At 46.1% G+C, this 15,129-nt stretch overlaps 1 protein-coding gene across 1 annotated transcript; it reads left to right on the top strand.

The window, feature by feature from the left end:
* Positions 1-15: 15 nt before the first annotated feature.
* HOXB4 (homeobox B4) lies at positions 16-14,743 on the top strand. The gene is made up of 3 exons (XM_071577145.1): positions 16-144; positions 12,567-12,993; positions 13,745-14,743. Exons 2-3 carry the CDS (start codon positions 12,573-12,575, stop codon positions 14,059-14,061), a joined length of 738 nt encoding a protein of 245 aa, XP_071433246.1. The 5' UTR covers positions 16-144; positions 12,567-12,572; the 3' UTR covers positions 14,062-14,743.
* Positions 14,744-15,129: the final 386 nt, after the last annotated feature.

Below are 15,129 nucleotides of genomic sequence, written 5' to 3'. Positions count from 1 at the left end.
TGACACTTTAACTGCTTGGTTTGGCTTGTAAGGGGCAGCAATGGGTGAGCACTTTTCCAGATGAGATAAACGTTGCAATTGCAGGGAACATGTTTTGCGGGTCCAGTTTTCAGTCCAGAGAGCCAATAGACTGGAGTCCTGAAAGTAAGTTCTTCTGAAATATTATCTGCTTAAACTATTTTAAAGGGTTGATATGGCTGAAGGCTGAGCGGGGAGGAAAGAGGGTCTGTCTCTCTTTCAGAGCTTTATTTCTCACTTTTAGAAAGTCCTAATTCTCATCCTCCCGAGAGCTGGAATTGCATTACATTTCCATCACAGCTTCCAGGCCCGCAAGTAAACTTTGTGGAAGCGGGAGAAATAGAAAAACCTGTAAAGATTCATTATCATCGCGAAGCAAACTCCATCCTGTCTTTGCCGGGGGACATGTGTACTTCAGACAAAGTTTGTTTCTGTCCTTCGCCGTGTAAAAAGGCTCTTGCTCGTTTAGTGGAGGTGATTCGGTGTGGTTTGTATTGCTCGCGAGCAGCCCCAAATCTGGCCCATGCCTTTGCATTTCAATCAGCTCTATTCTGTCTGTGCTCTTCAGGTTGTTAACACCTTTGGATTTTACTTGTTTTCACCTGCTTGCCAAAGAAACGTGTGCACTTTTTTATTCCCTTTCGGCCTGTGTAGAGACCGGAGTTGGTTTGTTTATTTGTTAAGGGGGTTGCTTTTGGGGTTTTTCGCCCCAGGGTTGTTCTTTCCTTTTTTTTTTGTTTCCTTTCTTTTTTTTCCTCTTTTTATTGCTTTTAATTTTTATTTTCCTTTTGGGTTTCGGTTTGTTTGTGTTTTCCCCTTAATAATACGAACGAGTGTCCTCATATTTCTGTAGTTCCTTCCTACCATATGGAGACACTGAATGGCCACTCTTATGTCTCCAGCCTGCCTTGAAGTGCTACAGAAAAATAATCAGCGAAGCTGCAGTTTGCCAATGGACCCTCCAAATATTATTGAACCCACCGGTATCTCCCAGATTTCCTTCTCCCTCTCTAAGGGTGACAACTTTCTGGGCAAGGCAGGCAGCAGCGTTTTGCTTTGGGAAAATAAACAAGTTAGCGGGGAAGGGCAGGAGAGCAGAGCCGGCCCTGGATCGGGGGCGAGGGGCTGTGCCCCCCACTCCGGGCTGGGGCGGGCAGGTGGCCCCGCTCAGGGGTTCCAGCTCCGCGTCCGTGCAGATAGAGCAAAACAGAGAGGGGGGAAAAACCCCAAAAACCAAAAATCTCAATCCAACCCTGCAGAGGCTTTTTTTTTTTTTTTTGGACAGCCCAGTTGTTATTTCTGCAGTGGAGGTGAGGGGACACTTTGTCCGCACCTGAACCAGCTCCCCCATCCTCCTCTCTCCTTAAAAAATAAAGTAAAAAATAATTCAAAATAGTTCAAAGCGAAGGGACTGGGGGACAATGGTGGTTTTCTAGAATTTAGAGCAGCCACGGCTTCCTTTTTTTTTGTTGTTTTTTTTTTTCCTTTCTTTCTCCTTTTTTACGGTAAGACAACATTTGGTGGACACATGTCCGTCTCTTTTACACAAAGCAGAATGTCCCCCTTTAGCACACTTTGGAGATTGCTTTTCCTTCCTTGGGCTGTTTTTCCTGTCCTGCTCCATGTGTCTCCTAATATCTTTGCTATCATCAGTTGAACTTCTGGCTTCTCCCTGAGCAGTCAGAGGGTGGCCAGTGCAATCCTGTGCTCTGAAATCCTGTAAACACAGATGCCAAAGCTGGAAATCCAAGGGAGTTTTTCCTATTCAGCAGATTGGGTTTTATGCTGAACAGCCTCCCCTAATCTCTGGGCGAGCTGGACGTCTGGTTTTCAGTTGATAATAAAGATATTTTATGGGATGCTGAAGGACTTGGTCTTTAAAGGTGATTTTGGCTGCACTAACATGACAGGCTGCAGACGGTTTGTCCACACGGGGTTGGAGAGCCTTGGAGGAGAGGGATGTGGGGAGAAGTGTTGGGGTTAGACCAAGGGGTGGCCTGCTCATTCTTCACCCTTCTCATCTGTGCTGGTGACTAGAAATAATTTCTCCTGATTCAAATAACGATGTATTTAGGCAAGAAAAGCGACATCCCTTCTCTTTAATGTATGATTGAAATACAGCCATACATTCAGTGCGTTCAGGTACCCACAAACACCACGTTTCCAAAATATATCCATCCACCCATGTACCCATGGATTATCCCTTCATCCACCTCTTCCCTATCCATCATCTGCATCACTGTCCAATCCTCACTCAAAGGTTTTATAGTCCCAGGTAAACTTTCCTTCTGAATTTACTCTGATCACAGGAGATAAAAGGTTGTTCTGGGGGGTTTTGGGGGGCTGTTTGTTGGGGGGGTGTTGGTTTTTTTGTTTGGTTTTTTTTTCTTATAAATACCATCATTTGGTGTAGAAAACATGTCATTTGAAAGGAAAGAAAGGCAGATCCAGACAGGCAGATCAAGGGGAATTTGCAATGGAGTTCGGCTACGGGATTAGATGCCTGTAGAGGGAACAACAGGTAACAACCCTCTGCCACCCCTTGGCTGGAGCATCCTGGGCACAGGGATGGCACCGGGAACAAGGACTGGATTTTGTTACTGGCATAATGATATCATCCTTCCTTCTCCCTTCAATCGATCATAAGAAATCCTGTCCTCTCTGGCCATGAGGTTTGATTTCCACCTCCAGCACGGGGGTTTTGTTGGTTGTGCATTTTTTTGATTTTTTTTTTTTTAACAAGCTGGATTTTTTTGCTTTATTTGGGCATATCTTTTTTCCCCTTATTTAGTGAAACTTCCAGCTTCCTGTGAGCTATCACTGCCTAACATTTTACAGCCTGGAAGGGGTCACAGGCTTAGCACAGGCTTCCCCCCACCATCCTTTAAAGCAAAAAATCGCCCTGTTTCTGGTGAAAAGGAAGTATGAGCAGAGTAAACAGGAAAGCGGAGCTCTGACCGTGCAGGTAGGCGGGGATTTTCCTTTGCATTTTTCTTCGCTTCTCTCACTTTAATGGCACACATCAGACATGGGACAATTAGTTCTTCTGTAGCTGTAGAAGACAGAATAAATATAAAGTGCTTTAATATCGAGCCTAAGAATATGGAGGATCTCTAGGACGTGATAACTGCTGAGGAAGGAAAAATATCTTATTTTAAACTTGTAGTTGTGCAGATATTTCTGTCATGACTTTGGGTTTGGGTGAGAAAACCTCTGATTTAAGGACTCTGCAAAGCTGAGAATGTGATGGCTTGGGGTTGATGTCCCAAGTGAGGACCCTCCCCGTGAGTTCACCTGGCTCATGGTGTCTCTCACTAAAAAATTGGTGTTACTATACCCAGTTTTCCCTTTCCTTTGCCCCCCTGTCCCATCATTTCAGCCTCTCGCCATCCCTGAAGGTTTCCTGTTAATAAGTTGTATATAGACCTCGCTGAGACTTTGAAGGCGAAAAAAAAACCCAACCCAAAGGAGTTCTTTCTCACTCAAGAGCCACTCAGGTCCTCCAGATTAGAAGAGCCGAGATGAGCATCTGTATTAATTACAGCCTCATCAAGCTGCCTTTTTGGGAGGAATATCCTCGGGGCCTCATGCCCAGGCTGCTGCTTCAGAGTAAAAAAAAAATCAAATTTCACCCCTAAAATACCCATTTGTATCCCAGGATCGTTCAGCAATAAATGATGTAGGGGGGAACGGAGGGAAGAATGTCCTTCTGAGCAGCACAGAGAGGTTTGGGAAGTGTCCAGTGCAAAAGGCAGCTCGATATTGCAATGCCGTTGTCAGGCCATCTTGAATGTCATGGCTTTATTTATTTTATTTTAGATTCTTAAAAAAATTTTTAAAAATTGTGCATTTTAGACCTTCCCCTCTCACTGGGCACAGCGTAACACAAAATTAAATTTTCCTTCCACCCAAAAACCCACCCAAGAAAGGCACAGACCAAACTAAAGACAAACCCAAAACAAAGAACCCCCACCAAAAACAAACTTCGCCAAGGTAACCTAGTTACAGATGTGTATGATGTCTTATTTTATTCAACAAAAAGTGATTAAAATCTGTTAAAGGATTTAATTAAGAGAATTAAATGAAAAGGAAGGGGCACAAATGAGTTGGAAAAAAAGCGAAGCTATTCTAAACGATTAAATCGCCATTTTAACAGTATAATGGGGTTTGCATACTGAAAAGAGAAATCAGAGCTCATATCTCATCAATAATTCATAGGCAAGAGGGATCATTCCGAGGTCAGCAGACTTGTACAGCCCCGGCTCCTCTCTCGGAGGAGAGGGTGAGCATCGTATCACAACACGACACGGACCCCGGGGCTGCCGGGTCACCTTTTTAAGGAAAACATAAGCTCCAGGGTTTTGTTGGGATTTTTTTTTTTCCTTTCTTTCTTTTCCTTTTTTTTTTTTTTTTTTTTAATTTACCAAGTCCCACCGCCCCGGTATGTTGGCAGTAACAGAGGGGGAGGGCTGGAGAAGGTCTGGATGTGGTTCATATTGCTCCAATACAGGCACACCAACAATGTGGTAATTATGCTTTTGAGAAGCCAAAGGGATCTCCATTTCCCCCCCACCTCCTTTTTTTTTTTTTTTTTTCCCTGGCCACAGAAATGAAGGTCGGAAGGCTACGGGTCCTTATCTGCCTTGGAAGGGATGGGCTGGAGGCAGGGACTCGAATTTGCAGTGCTTGGGGCTGTGATTCTTGTATTTCATTCTATTCGGGAGGAAAACTCCGATTATTCATCTATTTATTTGCAATAGTCCTGTAAATTAGTCCAGCCTCCACACACCCACCGTGACCTCCCCAAGAAGGGAAAGCTTTCCAAAGGAACCGGCCCCTTCCCTCCAGCTTCGCTCCCCAAACCCCTTTCCCTCCCCCACAGCTGAATTTCAGGCTGAGAAATTGCTCTTTCTTTCCCCTAGCCCCAACCTCTTCCTTTTTTTTTTATTACACGTCCGACCTGAAGGGAGCAAACTGACGGGATTATTTAAAATCCTCTTGATAAAGGTCTCTCAATTAGGGAACCCGAAAAGGACTTTTATGGGGTTTGGCTCCTCCTCTGGGGTCTCTTTCCAATCCTAGAATGGATTTAAGAGTGAAATTTTCTTTCAGAGCGTGGCTATTTCGGTGTCTGAGCTGATTTTTCCCATTCTTTCCTCTCCTAATGTTAAATAAATTATATTTAGAAGGAGGTTGATAACTTAACTCGAGAGGTGTCCACCCGGCGCAGTTTTTCCGTGTTCTGTTACCCTAAATAGCTTTAAAAAGAAACTATTTTGACAGCGAGCGTTGAAAGAATAGGACTAGTGCGAGGTTTTTTTCCCCCTTTGATTTATCTCTTTTTAACATGTGTCTGTATGTCTATGGATATATACACACATATATATATACCCTTCAAGTCAAAACAAATTACAGCGCTGGGATTTTGTGTAAAGGACGTTTGTTTGGTGGCAAATCAGAGTTGTTTATGTAGGGAGACTTTGCAAAAACCGGGGCGGGAGCGGAGGGGGATTTTGGGGATGGAGCCGGGGGGGAACGGGCGACCTCGGGCAGGGGGTTTCGGTGCAGACACATCGCTTGTAACGTCCCCAAGCAGCCAGCAGAGCTCGCTTCAGACCAAGTTCACTGCCAGAAAGGACGGGCCGAGCCGGGCCGGGCTGGGGCTGGAGCGGGACCGGTCGCCCCGCAGCCCCGAGACCCCCGGGCGGCGGCTCCGGGTCCCCCCGGGCGGCCCCGGCGCTGCTCGTGGCCGAGTCCTCCCAAAATACTCATGGCTCCCATCACACTTCCTTGTCTACCCCCAAAAAAAGACCTAAAAATATCAGAGCTGGCTAATTAGCGTCCAGAGGAAATCAGGAATAAAAGAGAAATAACACAATTCAGCTGCGGTTAAAGGAAATTTTTTTCCCCTCCTGATCTTTCAGGTATAAGAGTGGCGGGGAACAAAAAGGGGGGAAAATTCAGCGGTCTAAGAGAGCAAAGGGTGATGTGGAGGCAAAGATCTAATGTTTGCAACGCTCTGATTTTTATTCCTCTCCCTTGGGGGGAAAAAAAATCACCGAGAATTGTCCAATATCTTTTCTATTCTTTTAAAAGTAATATAAGTAAAATAGGGAAGTCAGCGCCGCATTAGTTTCTAGGGACGTAGACGGTAACTGTGGTCTTGGGGGGCTTGTTAGTACAGCATTATAGCTCGAGGGGTCAAAAAGTTGAGGGTCAAAAGTTTACGCTGTGCGTGACTCGGTCTTGTGTATAACCCTGATAGACTGATGTCAGTGTGAAAAAAAAAAGAGAGAAAGAAAGAGGGGAGGGGGGCGAGGTGGGAGGAAGAGTCTGGGCAGAGATGGGAGAAGATGATGGCGAGGTGGGAGCGACCTTCAACCGCAAGAGAGGCAGGAAAAAAAAAAAAAAAGGGGGTTGCAGGATTTTGGGTGGGATGTCGGTGGAAAATAAGGTAGATTGATTTGGGTCTCCCGCGAGGAAACGCTGAGCAACTTCTTAGTATTTTTCTAAGATAACCCCTGAAACGCTATTTGGAGTCGAATTAACAGAATATAAGGGGAAATGCATTTATTAAATCCAATTATGTGGAGGTCCCTCTAGGATATTAACGCGAGCAGTTAAAAAATAATTTTCATTCCAGCGTCAATTTTGTTTGGATAGGGTTTAAATTATACCAAAAAAAAAAAAAAAAAAAAAAGTCTGACACGGTCGGTGAAAATCTGTTCTAACATCTTTACTTGGAAACACTTCCAAAGCCCTTGGAGAGGTGGCAGAGCCCCAGCACCGAACAGTTTTTAGTAAGTCCTCGGTGTGAGTGCAGCTACTAATCAAAAAATAAAAGAATTACACGAAAGAACGTCCAGGATTTATTTGTGTTTCTACCTCGATCATAGGAAATAACGATATAAAGACAAAATCAATGGGCTTTTAAAAATTCAATATATTTATTTCAAGGCGTTTTCAAGTGCCCGTTTCGCTCGGTCCAGTTAAAGTAGCCGATTTTATTTTGCAGCACCGTTTCCGGCGGAATTTGAATGAAATCTTTTATATTTCTTGCTTGAAATGTGACTCCACTCTGGTCATTGCAACAGTTTAATGAACTGATATAATAAATATTTCCCTTGGCATTTCAAAGTTATTTCTACACTGCCAGACTTTGAACCCTCCAAACTCTAAATATTATTTGCACTGGGACTGGGGAAGATCTTTTCAATCGCTTCTTAAGCAAACAGACGTAGCAAGGCAAACTCTCCTGGAAAAAAAGGGGGGAGAGGAAAACCCTGTAAATTTGCTCTCCTGCCCCACCCCCCCGGCTTTTAAATATTTTCAGTGACTAAATACTTATAACAAGGGTCATTTTTCTTGGAAGAGAAAGAGAGAGAGAATATTAGAGCCCTGGGAAAGGCATTCTGGAAAATCCATTTGCTTTCCCGATGCGGATATATTCATGGAGTAGGTGAAATTCAAGAGAACGTAAAGCGTTTTGTTTCGCGTGATAAGGCTCGGGTTTAATTAATTGCCGTGAATTTGCTTGGTATTTATAAAATATCACTATATAAGGGCTACCGTTTAGTTGTAACTTGGGTGATCCATCTCTTCGCCCTTGTAATTACTATACTTATCTCTCCAGAACAGTCATTTCTGCTCCAGGTTTATAGGACAGGTAATGGATAATAAAGGCCATTTGTTTTCGGGATATTAAAACAAGCAGGTATAATTTTACGGCAATAAAAAAAAAATACAACACCCACCTCCCAACTTTCCCTATAATATTCCCTCCTACATCACAACGTTTAACTTTCAATTTAGGGGCGCGTTCATTTGAAGTGGGTTCATTTAGAGAGAGATGCAAAGAGAGAGGGAGAGAGGGAGGGGAGAGGGAGGAAATTAAAGGTGTCATTTTCAAGGATATTTCTAATTTATCTCATTGCTGGGACGGCCCCGGCTTGGCCCGGGCTGAGGGTCTCTGAGTACCGGCCAGGCACTGCAAACACATTTCAGCCTGGCTTTCTTTCTATTTATTTTTCCCTACCAGACAAACAATTCAAGACGGTTTTTAATCCCGATTTACTCCCCAAATAACCTCTTTATGGCGGGGAGAAAGGCGGTGGTGGGTCTGGTGGTGTAAACGCGGAGGTGAACGGGGAATTCTCGCAGGGATGTTCTGCTCCCTGTGCACCCCGACCCTTCCGGGGCTTCTCGCGTGCTGCTTCCCGGGCTTACAGGAAAATATTACATTATCATGATTATAAATTAAAAGGATACACAAGGCTGGCTGGGAAACCACATCAGGCTTAAATCTTGGTTTCCCTATTGCAAAACAGGTGTGGTCTGATTTCCACCTACCCTCCCTGCATCTGTACATCTCAAATGCAGCCCAGGCGCTGGATGCTCTTTATTAAAAGTTCTGCCCTAAAGAAACACCTCAGAACTCCCCGTTTGCTTCGCGGAGGAAATCTCAGTTTAATTCCTAAACCCGAAAGGTTCGTTCTTCCAAAAGGGGGGAAAAATGAAATTAAAATATGAAATTAAAAAAATAAATCTCCATCCTCATCGCTGCCGGACTGGAGAGGGAGGTGTAGGGGGGAGGGGGGAATATACCCGGGGGATGGAAAAAAAAAAAAAGCCCTAAAAATTGCGGCGCGGAGCGGCGCGGAGGGAGCGCGGCGCGGGGTGAACCGCGGGTCAAAGCGGCTCTCGGCGGCCGCCGCGCTGCGGACACGCCTCGCTGTTTAACAAAGACTGACAAACTATGAGATTAATACCAAAACTTGCGGGTTTCCCACCCCAAAATGCTCAGAGGGCCTCCTGGCGCTGCCAGGAGCAGTTCCGCTCGCCTTTAAGGACAATAGTGGGTTATAGCGGGGGAGCGGGGGAGGGGGCACCACCAGACCCCACCAAAAAAAAAAAATAGAAGAAGGAGAGAGAGAAATTAGTGTTCTTATGGAGAATTAATCTCACTGAAAAAGCAACACGGAGAGAGAGAGCAGAATAATCCAGGCTGGAGTGGGGAGGGGGCGGCAAGGGGGGGCTTAGGGGGCTTCTGTAGGATTCCGCCTGCAAAACCTTCCCAAGTTTTGAGGGAGCGTCCTAAACCCCTCGGGAATTACTGCAAGGAAAGGACCCGCCGTTTGCCAAGGTAGGTCCCGCTGTCGGGGTTACACCTGGGAGGGGAGGGCACCCCCTGCTTAGTGCCCCTTTTTGAGGGGTGACCACAGGGACGCTCAGCAAGAGGAGGGCTGTGATCCCCTCCCTGGCCTGGCAGGTGCCTTGGCGAGGATTTTTGGCAGGGTTGGGGTCTTCCCAGGCCACCCTTTGCAGGGGAGAACAGGCCAGGGGGTCCAAGGGAACCCCCCTTTGCCGGCTGAGGTTGCTTTGAAATGGAAAAGAGCCCGAGGGAAATTCCGCGACGTGGGGTGGGTTCCCAGCGAAAGGGAGAAAGGTGCGCGAGGCGTGGGAGGGGGTGCAGCGAGGGGCTGCCTTTAATTTGGGATCGGAGGAGGTGAGGGGGAGATTTCTTGGAGGTGTGTGGGGGAAAAAAATTCTGGTAGACGCTAGGGGTGCTGGTTTGCAAACACCAACCCTGTGTCGACGGGAAGGGAAATTAAAACCGATTTTTTTTTTAAAGGATGTGGGAGGGGGGTAAAAATACAGAATAGGCCTAGTTATTTCTGCTCAGACTCCCCTCCTTGGGTAGGAGACAGTTACGGTACCGGCTGTGAGAAAATACAATAAAATAAATCAGTGAGAGGATTGGAAAGGAGGAATAAAGTCTAAGAGAGGGGGGGATAAAAGGAGCTCTAATGGGATTGGTTCTGTGGCATTATTTTATGGCATCCATCTCCACGTTGCACAAGCAGATTACATTTGGCTTCTTACTTTTCTGGCAGGTTTTAGAAGGGAAGGTAAATTTGAGGGTTGCTGTCGGCTCCCCAGCACGGTGGAGTTGCGGGTTTGGGAGGTGGGAAACTCCGCTCTGTGGAAAAAGAGCCTTCGCTTCGCTGCTTTTGCTGGAAATTTGGGGGTTATTTATGCGTATAAAATGATTTGGGGATTGTCCTCGGTACGTTGGGGCTTAAAATGCTGCTCAGGTTTTCTGTTTGTCTGGGAATTAGATGTTTTATGAGGAAAACCGACTCTTCACCTTAAAGTACCTGAAAAATTTCGTGTCGTCATGACCGGGATGAACCGCGGGGATCTAATTCTTGGCCATAACTGTCTTTTGTTAGGAAAAACGTAGGAGTTTGTGAAAGCTATTTACGATATTTACAGGAATTTTGGAGTAGGGGAAACTCAGGTTTTCTCCGATAGTCTCTCTGCTGCAGCAATTAAATGCAATTAATTCGGGAGACACTTCGACCAAAAAATGTTCTGCCTTTTGAAATACAAAGGGGGGAAAAAAGAAGAAGAAGAAGAAAGGGGTGTGCTGTACTTTTAATCTCTTGGGCAACTGTAATTTTAAACGAAATCTCAACATGATGCTACCCTCATTAGTTCCGAATGAAGGTTCATTACCTAGACAGTATGAATATTTTATTGCTTTATATCCCTTTTTCGGAAATGAAACGCCTTTGATCTTTTTCTCGGGTTGTAAAAAGAATTGCCTGTCATTAAAAAAAAAACCTGTCGTCCCATCTGCCTTTGCATTCTGTATTTCTTTTCATCTGTTTATTTCTTTCCTTTTTTTTCCCCTTTTTTTTTTTTTATAATTTATCTGCACACACACGTAGAAACCCAAACCTTGGCTGACCTCTAAGAACGAAAAATGGATTAAATCTTTGCACTGCGTATCAAAAAATAATTACGAGGGTTCCAGGGTGGGGTGGGGACGGAGCTGTGACATTTTGCTTTTAAGAGACGGTTATTTGGATTCGAGTCTCGTTGTACGTCTACACTTATATATTCATTCCAGAAGCTGATTTTTCAGATCAGGGATAAATTAATGTACAAGGTATGAAGGAGAGGGTGGAAAACTTCTAGTTTTTCTCTCCTAGTATCAGCTACTCGGAGACTGAGTTGGTGCTTTAATTAATCGTCTTTCCTCTCAAGAGTGACTATTTTAGCCAGCTTTACCTATAGATTAATTCTTGATCTCTCGAGCCACAAAACTTTACCCTCCCGTGCCCCAGAAGAGAATTATGGCGGTAGGCGAAGATCTCTGACCAAGGAGGACGCATCTGTCTTCTATATGTACCCTGTAGATCCGAATTTGTGTAAAGGAAGTTGGGTCACAAATTCGTATCTAGGGGAATATGTAGTTGACACAAACACTACAGGTCACAAACCCAGAAGGCATTAACCCCCCTCCCCTCCAAAAAAAAAAGCCACCCACACCCCAGAACCCTAAATAAAAGGGTGAAAACAAGGTCTTAACCAGAAATCCGATTTGTAGCTAAAAAGAAATACTTTGGATTTGACCTTAGCTCAACTCCAGCGCTCCTGCGATAAACTTTATCATCACTTCGAGATAAAATCTGAGCTGTGAAGGGGATGGGGGAAGGGGGGTGGTCGCGGGCGTTATCGCTGCGATTTGAGAGCCAGGATCCCACTATATTTGCTTTAATTTGTGTCATCTCAGCACTGACAGCGAGAAAAAAAATATATACTATTGCTTTCTTCCCTGCCGCTTGTAAGGAGCTTATTGCACGTTGCGGGTCTAAACGCGAGTTTGAGGAATTAGGCTTGGCTTTTGAAAGGCTGCTCGTTCGCTCTGGCTTTTAAAGCGTCTTTATTACGAGAAGGGCGAGGCGAAGATGCATTAGGACTTGGGCTAATTCGCTTTTGTAATTGTTCATCAAGTCCTTGATTTCTTGCTTGGAGGACGGGCTCCTTTTTCCATCGGTGCGTGGGAAAACAGTCAATCTCAGAGCCCAGCTAAATGTGATTTAGGAGACCGGGTACCCCGAATTAGCTGATGAATTTCTTATCGATCCCAAACAAGTCCTATTCATCTCTGCCAGGCTCGGGGCGCAATGTCCCTTCCCGTATCACCTTAGCAGGGAATGAGATGCAGCGCCCACCCGGGGGGGCAGCCACGGATCATGTGCCGGGGCAGCGCTCGGGAATCGCCGCGAACCCCCTGAAAAATCATTTTTAGCTTATATTCTAATTAATATTTTTTGCGCTTGTTTTTTCGGGTGGGGAGAGAGGGGGGATTATTATTTTCCCACCCCCCTTTCCTTCGGGTCTCCGAGCCAGGACACACCCCCGAGGGGTGTGGGCCCAGGGGGGTGTCGGTGCTCGCCCACGGGGCGCTGCGGAGCCCGGGGCCGGCGGGGCCGGGGGCGGCCGGAGGGGAGCGAGTGCCCCCGGCCGCCTCCCCGGGGATGCTGGGGGCCCCGGGAGAGCCCGGGCTGGGCAGGTTTCCTTATCCGGGGCTCGCCGTGCCCCTCGCCATTGGCCCGCGCTGTCACATGGACTCAACTTTGTTCACTTGACAGTAAGTAGGAGGGTTCCACGAAACAGGAAAACGAGTAAAGGGGGGGACAGGAATAAATTTTAGGAGAGAGAGATATATATTTTTTTTTCGTGTGTGCAATTCTAAGAAATTAATGGCCATGAGCTCGTTTTTGATCAACTCCAACTATGTGGACCCCAAGTTCCCACCCTGTGAAGAGTATTCCCACAGCGATTACCTTCCCAATCACTCGCCGGAATATTACAGCAGCCAGAGGCGAGAGAGCACTTTCCAACATGAAGCGATGTACCAGCCGCGATCAGCCTGCAAGGAGCAGCTCTACTCGTCCTGTCAGAGCTCCGGCCACCAAGCAGCGGTGTTATCCCCCCGGGGTCATGTCCATCCTCCGGCCGGATTGCAGAGCCACCTCTCTGAGCCAAACCAGCCCTGCGAGCCGGTCACCCCCAGCCCACCACCCTCCTGCAGCCAAAACTCTCTGAACCAAAGCCCTTCCAATTCCTCTTGCAAAGAGCCGGTAGTTTACCCCTGGATGAAAAAAGTCCATGTAAGCACGGGTAAGTGAACTAAAGTGGCTTTGCTTTATAGTAAGTAGCACCTCAAAGTCTTGTAGAAATCTTATTGCACCAGTTGTAAAATAACCATTCGTGGAGATTTACGATCGCCTGTTTGCAGAGCGGTATAATTACATCCTCCATAAATTTTTATTGCTCTGCTTGGCCATGTGCCTTTGAAGTCTCTGTTACCATCCTCCTCCAATTTCTTGCAGGCTACTTTTTTTATGGCTGTTGAATCTTCATAAGTTAAGTTTTATGTTTTTGTAATTTGTATTTAAGTGGCGGGTTGAGTAAACTTTTACTATTTTCCTTCCCCCTCCACCCCCCCTTTTTTAAAAGGTGATATTTAATAAATAGGAGTGTCTGTGTTTGCCTGTTTGCATGTGCGTAGGGGGAACTTTAAAGATTTGGGGATAATGGAGTGATGGTCTAGTAGAGGTGTGTGTATATATGAGTATATACACACGTACAGGGCATGGAAAATGTGTCTGGGGGACCTTATAAAAACGTTTAGACAGGAATACACGTCAAGCAATGAGGATGGAGGTGGAGATTTGCAGATAGGTTCTGGGTGTATTTTTAGAAGGTTTCTGGTGTATTTTTTTTAGTATATCCTCCCACCGAAAGAATGTGGGATGCTTTTTTTTTGAGGGGGGAATGGACCCATTAAAGGAACAGCTCGGTAATTCTGCTCTTTTTTTTCCCTCCTTTTTTTTTTCCTTTTTCTTTTTCCTCCTTTGTGTTTGTTCAGTAAACCCCAATTACTCAGGAGGGGAACCGAAACGCTCCCGCACAGCCTACACCAGGCAGCAAGTCCTGGAGCTGGAGAAGGAATTTCACTATAACCGTTATCTCACCCGGAGGCGCAGGGTCGAGATCGCCCACTCCCTCTGCCTCTCCGAGCGCCAGATCAAAATCTGGTTCCAGAACAGGAGGATGAAATGGAAAAAAGACCACAAGTTACCAAATACCAAGATCAGGTCTAATTCTTCCAGCTCCTCTGCCAGCCTGCAGATCCCACAAGGAGGATCTCAAAACCGATCCCATGGACCAGCCACCAGCCTATAACTATTCCTTGGACGGATGGAGTGTGCGTGTTTGTGGGTGTGAGTTTGTGTGTGTGTAGGGAACACATGATAATTTTTTTTTAATGCTCCGAGAAGCGAGGGAAGGAGGGGTGCTCTTTATTTATAGGGGGAACAGAGGGAGACTCAGCTGCAACAAAGCAGAGCGGTGCTGTTGTGCCTCTCTTCCATTAAAAGAAGGCTGTAGATAGTAGTTTTCAGATTTGGCTAAGATGGATCCTTGTTTCATCTTTAATCACGCCAAGCTCTGCCCCATTTGTCATGTTTACTCTCCCGTACAAAGGATGGACCTTATGTCTGCTATTACCTCGACAACCAGCGCTCACTTTAATAAATGAGGCTCAGTTTCTTCAGGACGAACTGGATTTTCTACCCCCCCCCTCTTTTTTTTTTCCCCCCATCCCTTTCTTTTCTCGCCTACAAGCCACAAACGGAAAGTTTCTGACCCGCCATCCCACAGACCGAGCGGTTCTGCCACAGCAATGGAAAAAAAAAAAGCAAACCCAACAAACACAAGCAAAATCCCCTCCGGGCACGGCCCGTGGGGAGCTCTCGGACACTGTGCGGGTCGTTCGTGCGCTGGGGGGGGGACAAAAATAAGGAGAATTGGGTCAAGTAGGTGGTGGACAAAGAAAGGAAGAGGAAGGAGAGTGATACAGACTCCCCTTCCTTTTTTTTTTTTTTTTTTGAGTCCAGCAGGTTAATTGTGAGTCTGGGAAAAGGGGGGGTGGGAGGGGAGAGGGGAAAGCGGGGGGTTTAGTTTAGAAACTGGGTGATGAACTGTGGCACCTGGATTCAACCCCGCAGCCTCGGGTGAGGGGCAGAGGCGGGGGAAAGGCTCCTCTCCCGCTGTCTTGTCCAGTTTTGTACTGAAAATGTGAATTACGGGCTGGAGGGGTGAGGGTTTGCCCTTCCTGGGGTTCCCTGAGGCTCCCCCCGACCCCCTCGGCCGCCTCCATCCCTCCCTTTGTCCTTCGGGATGTCCAGGATTACCTGTACATAGCAGAGAAAAGGAACAACACCAACCAAAAAAAGCGCAATTGGAAATAAA

The sequence above is a fragment of the Pithys albifrons genome, chromosome 25 (assembly GCF_047495875.1).
Source record: "Pithys albifrons albifrons isolate INPA30051 chromosome 25, PitAlb_v1, whole genome shotgun sequence".
In the NCBI taxonomy this organism is placed as follows: Eukaryota; Metazoa; Chordata; class Aves; order Passeriformes; family Thamnophilidae; genus Pithys; species Pithys albifrons.
This window is presented reverse-complemented; position numbering and strand designations above follow the sequence as displayed.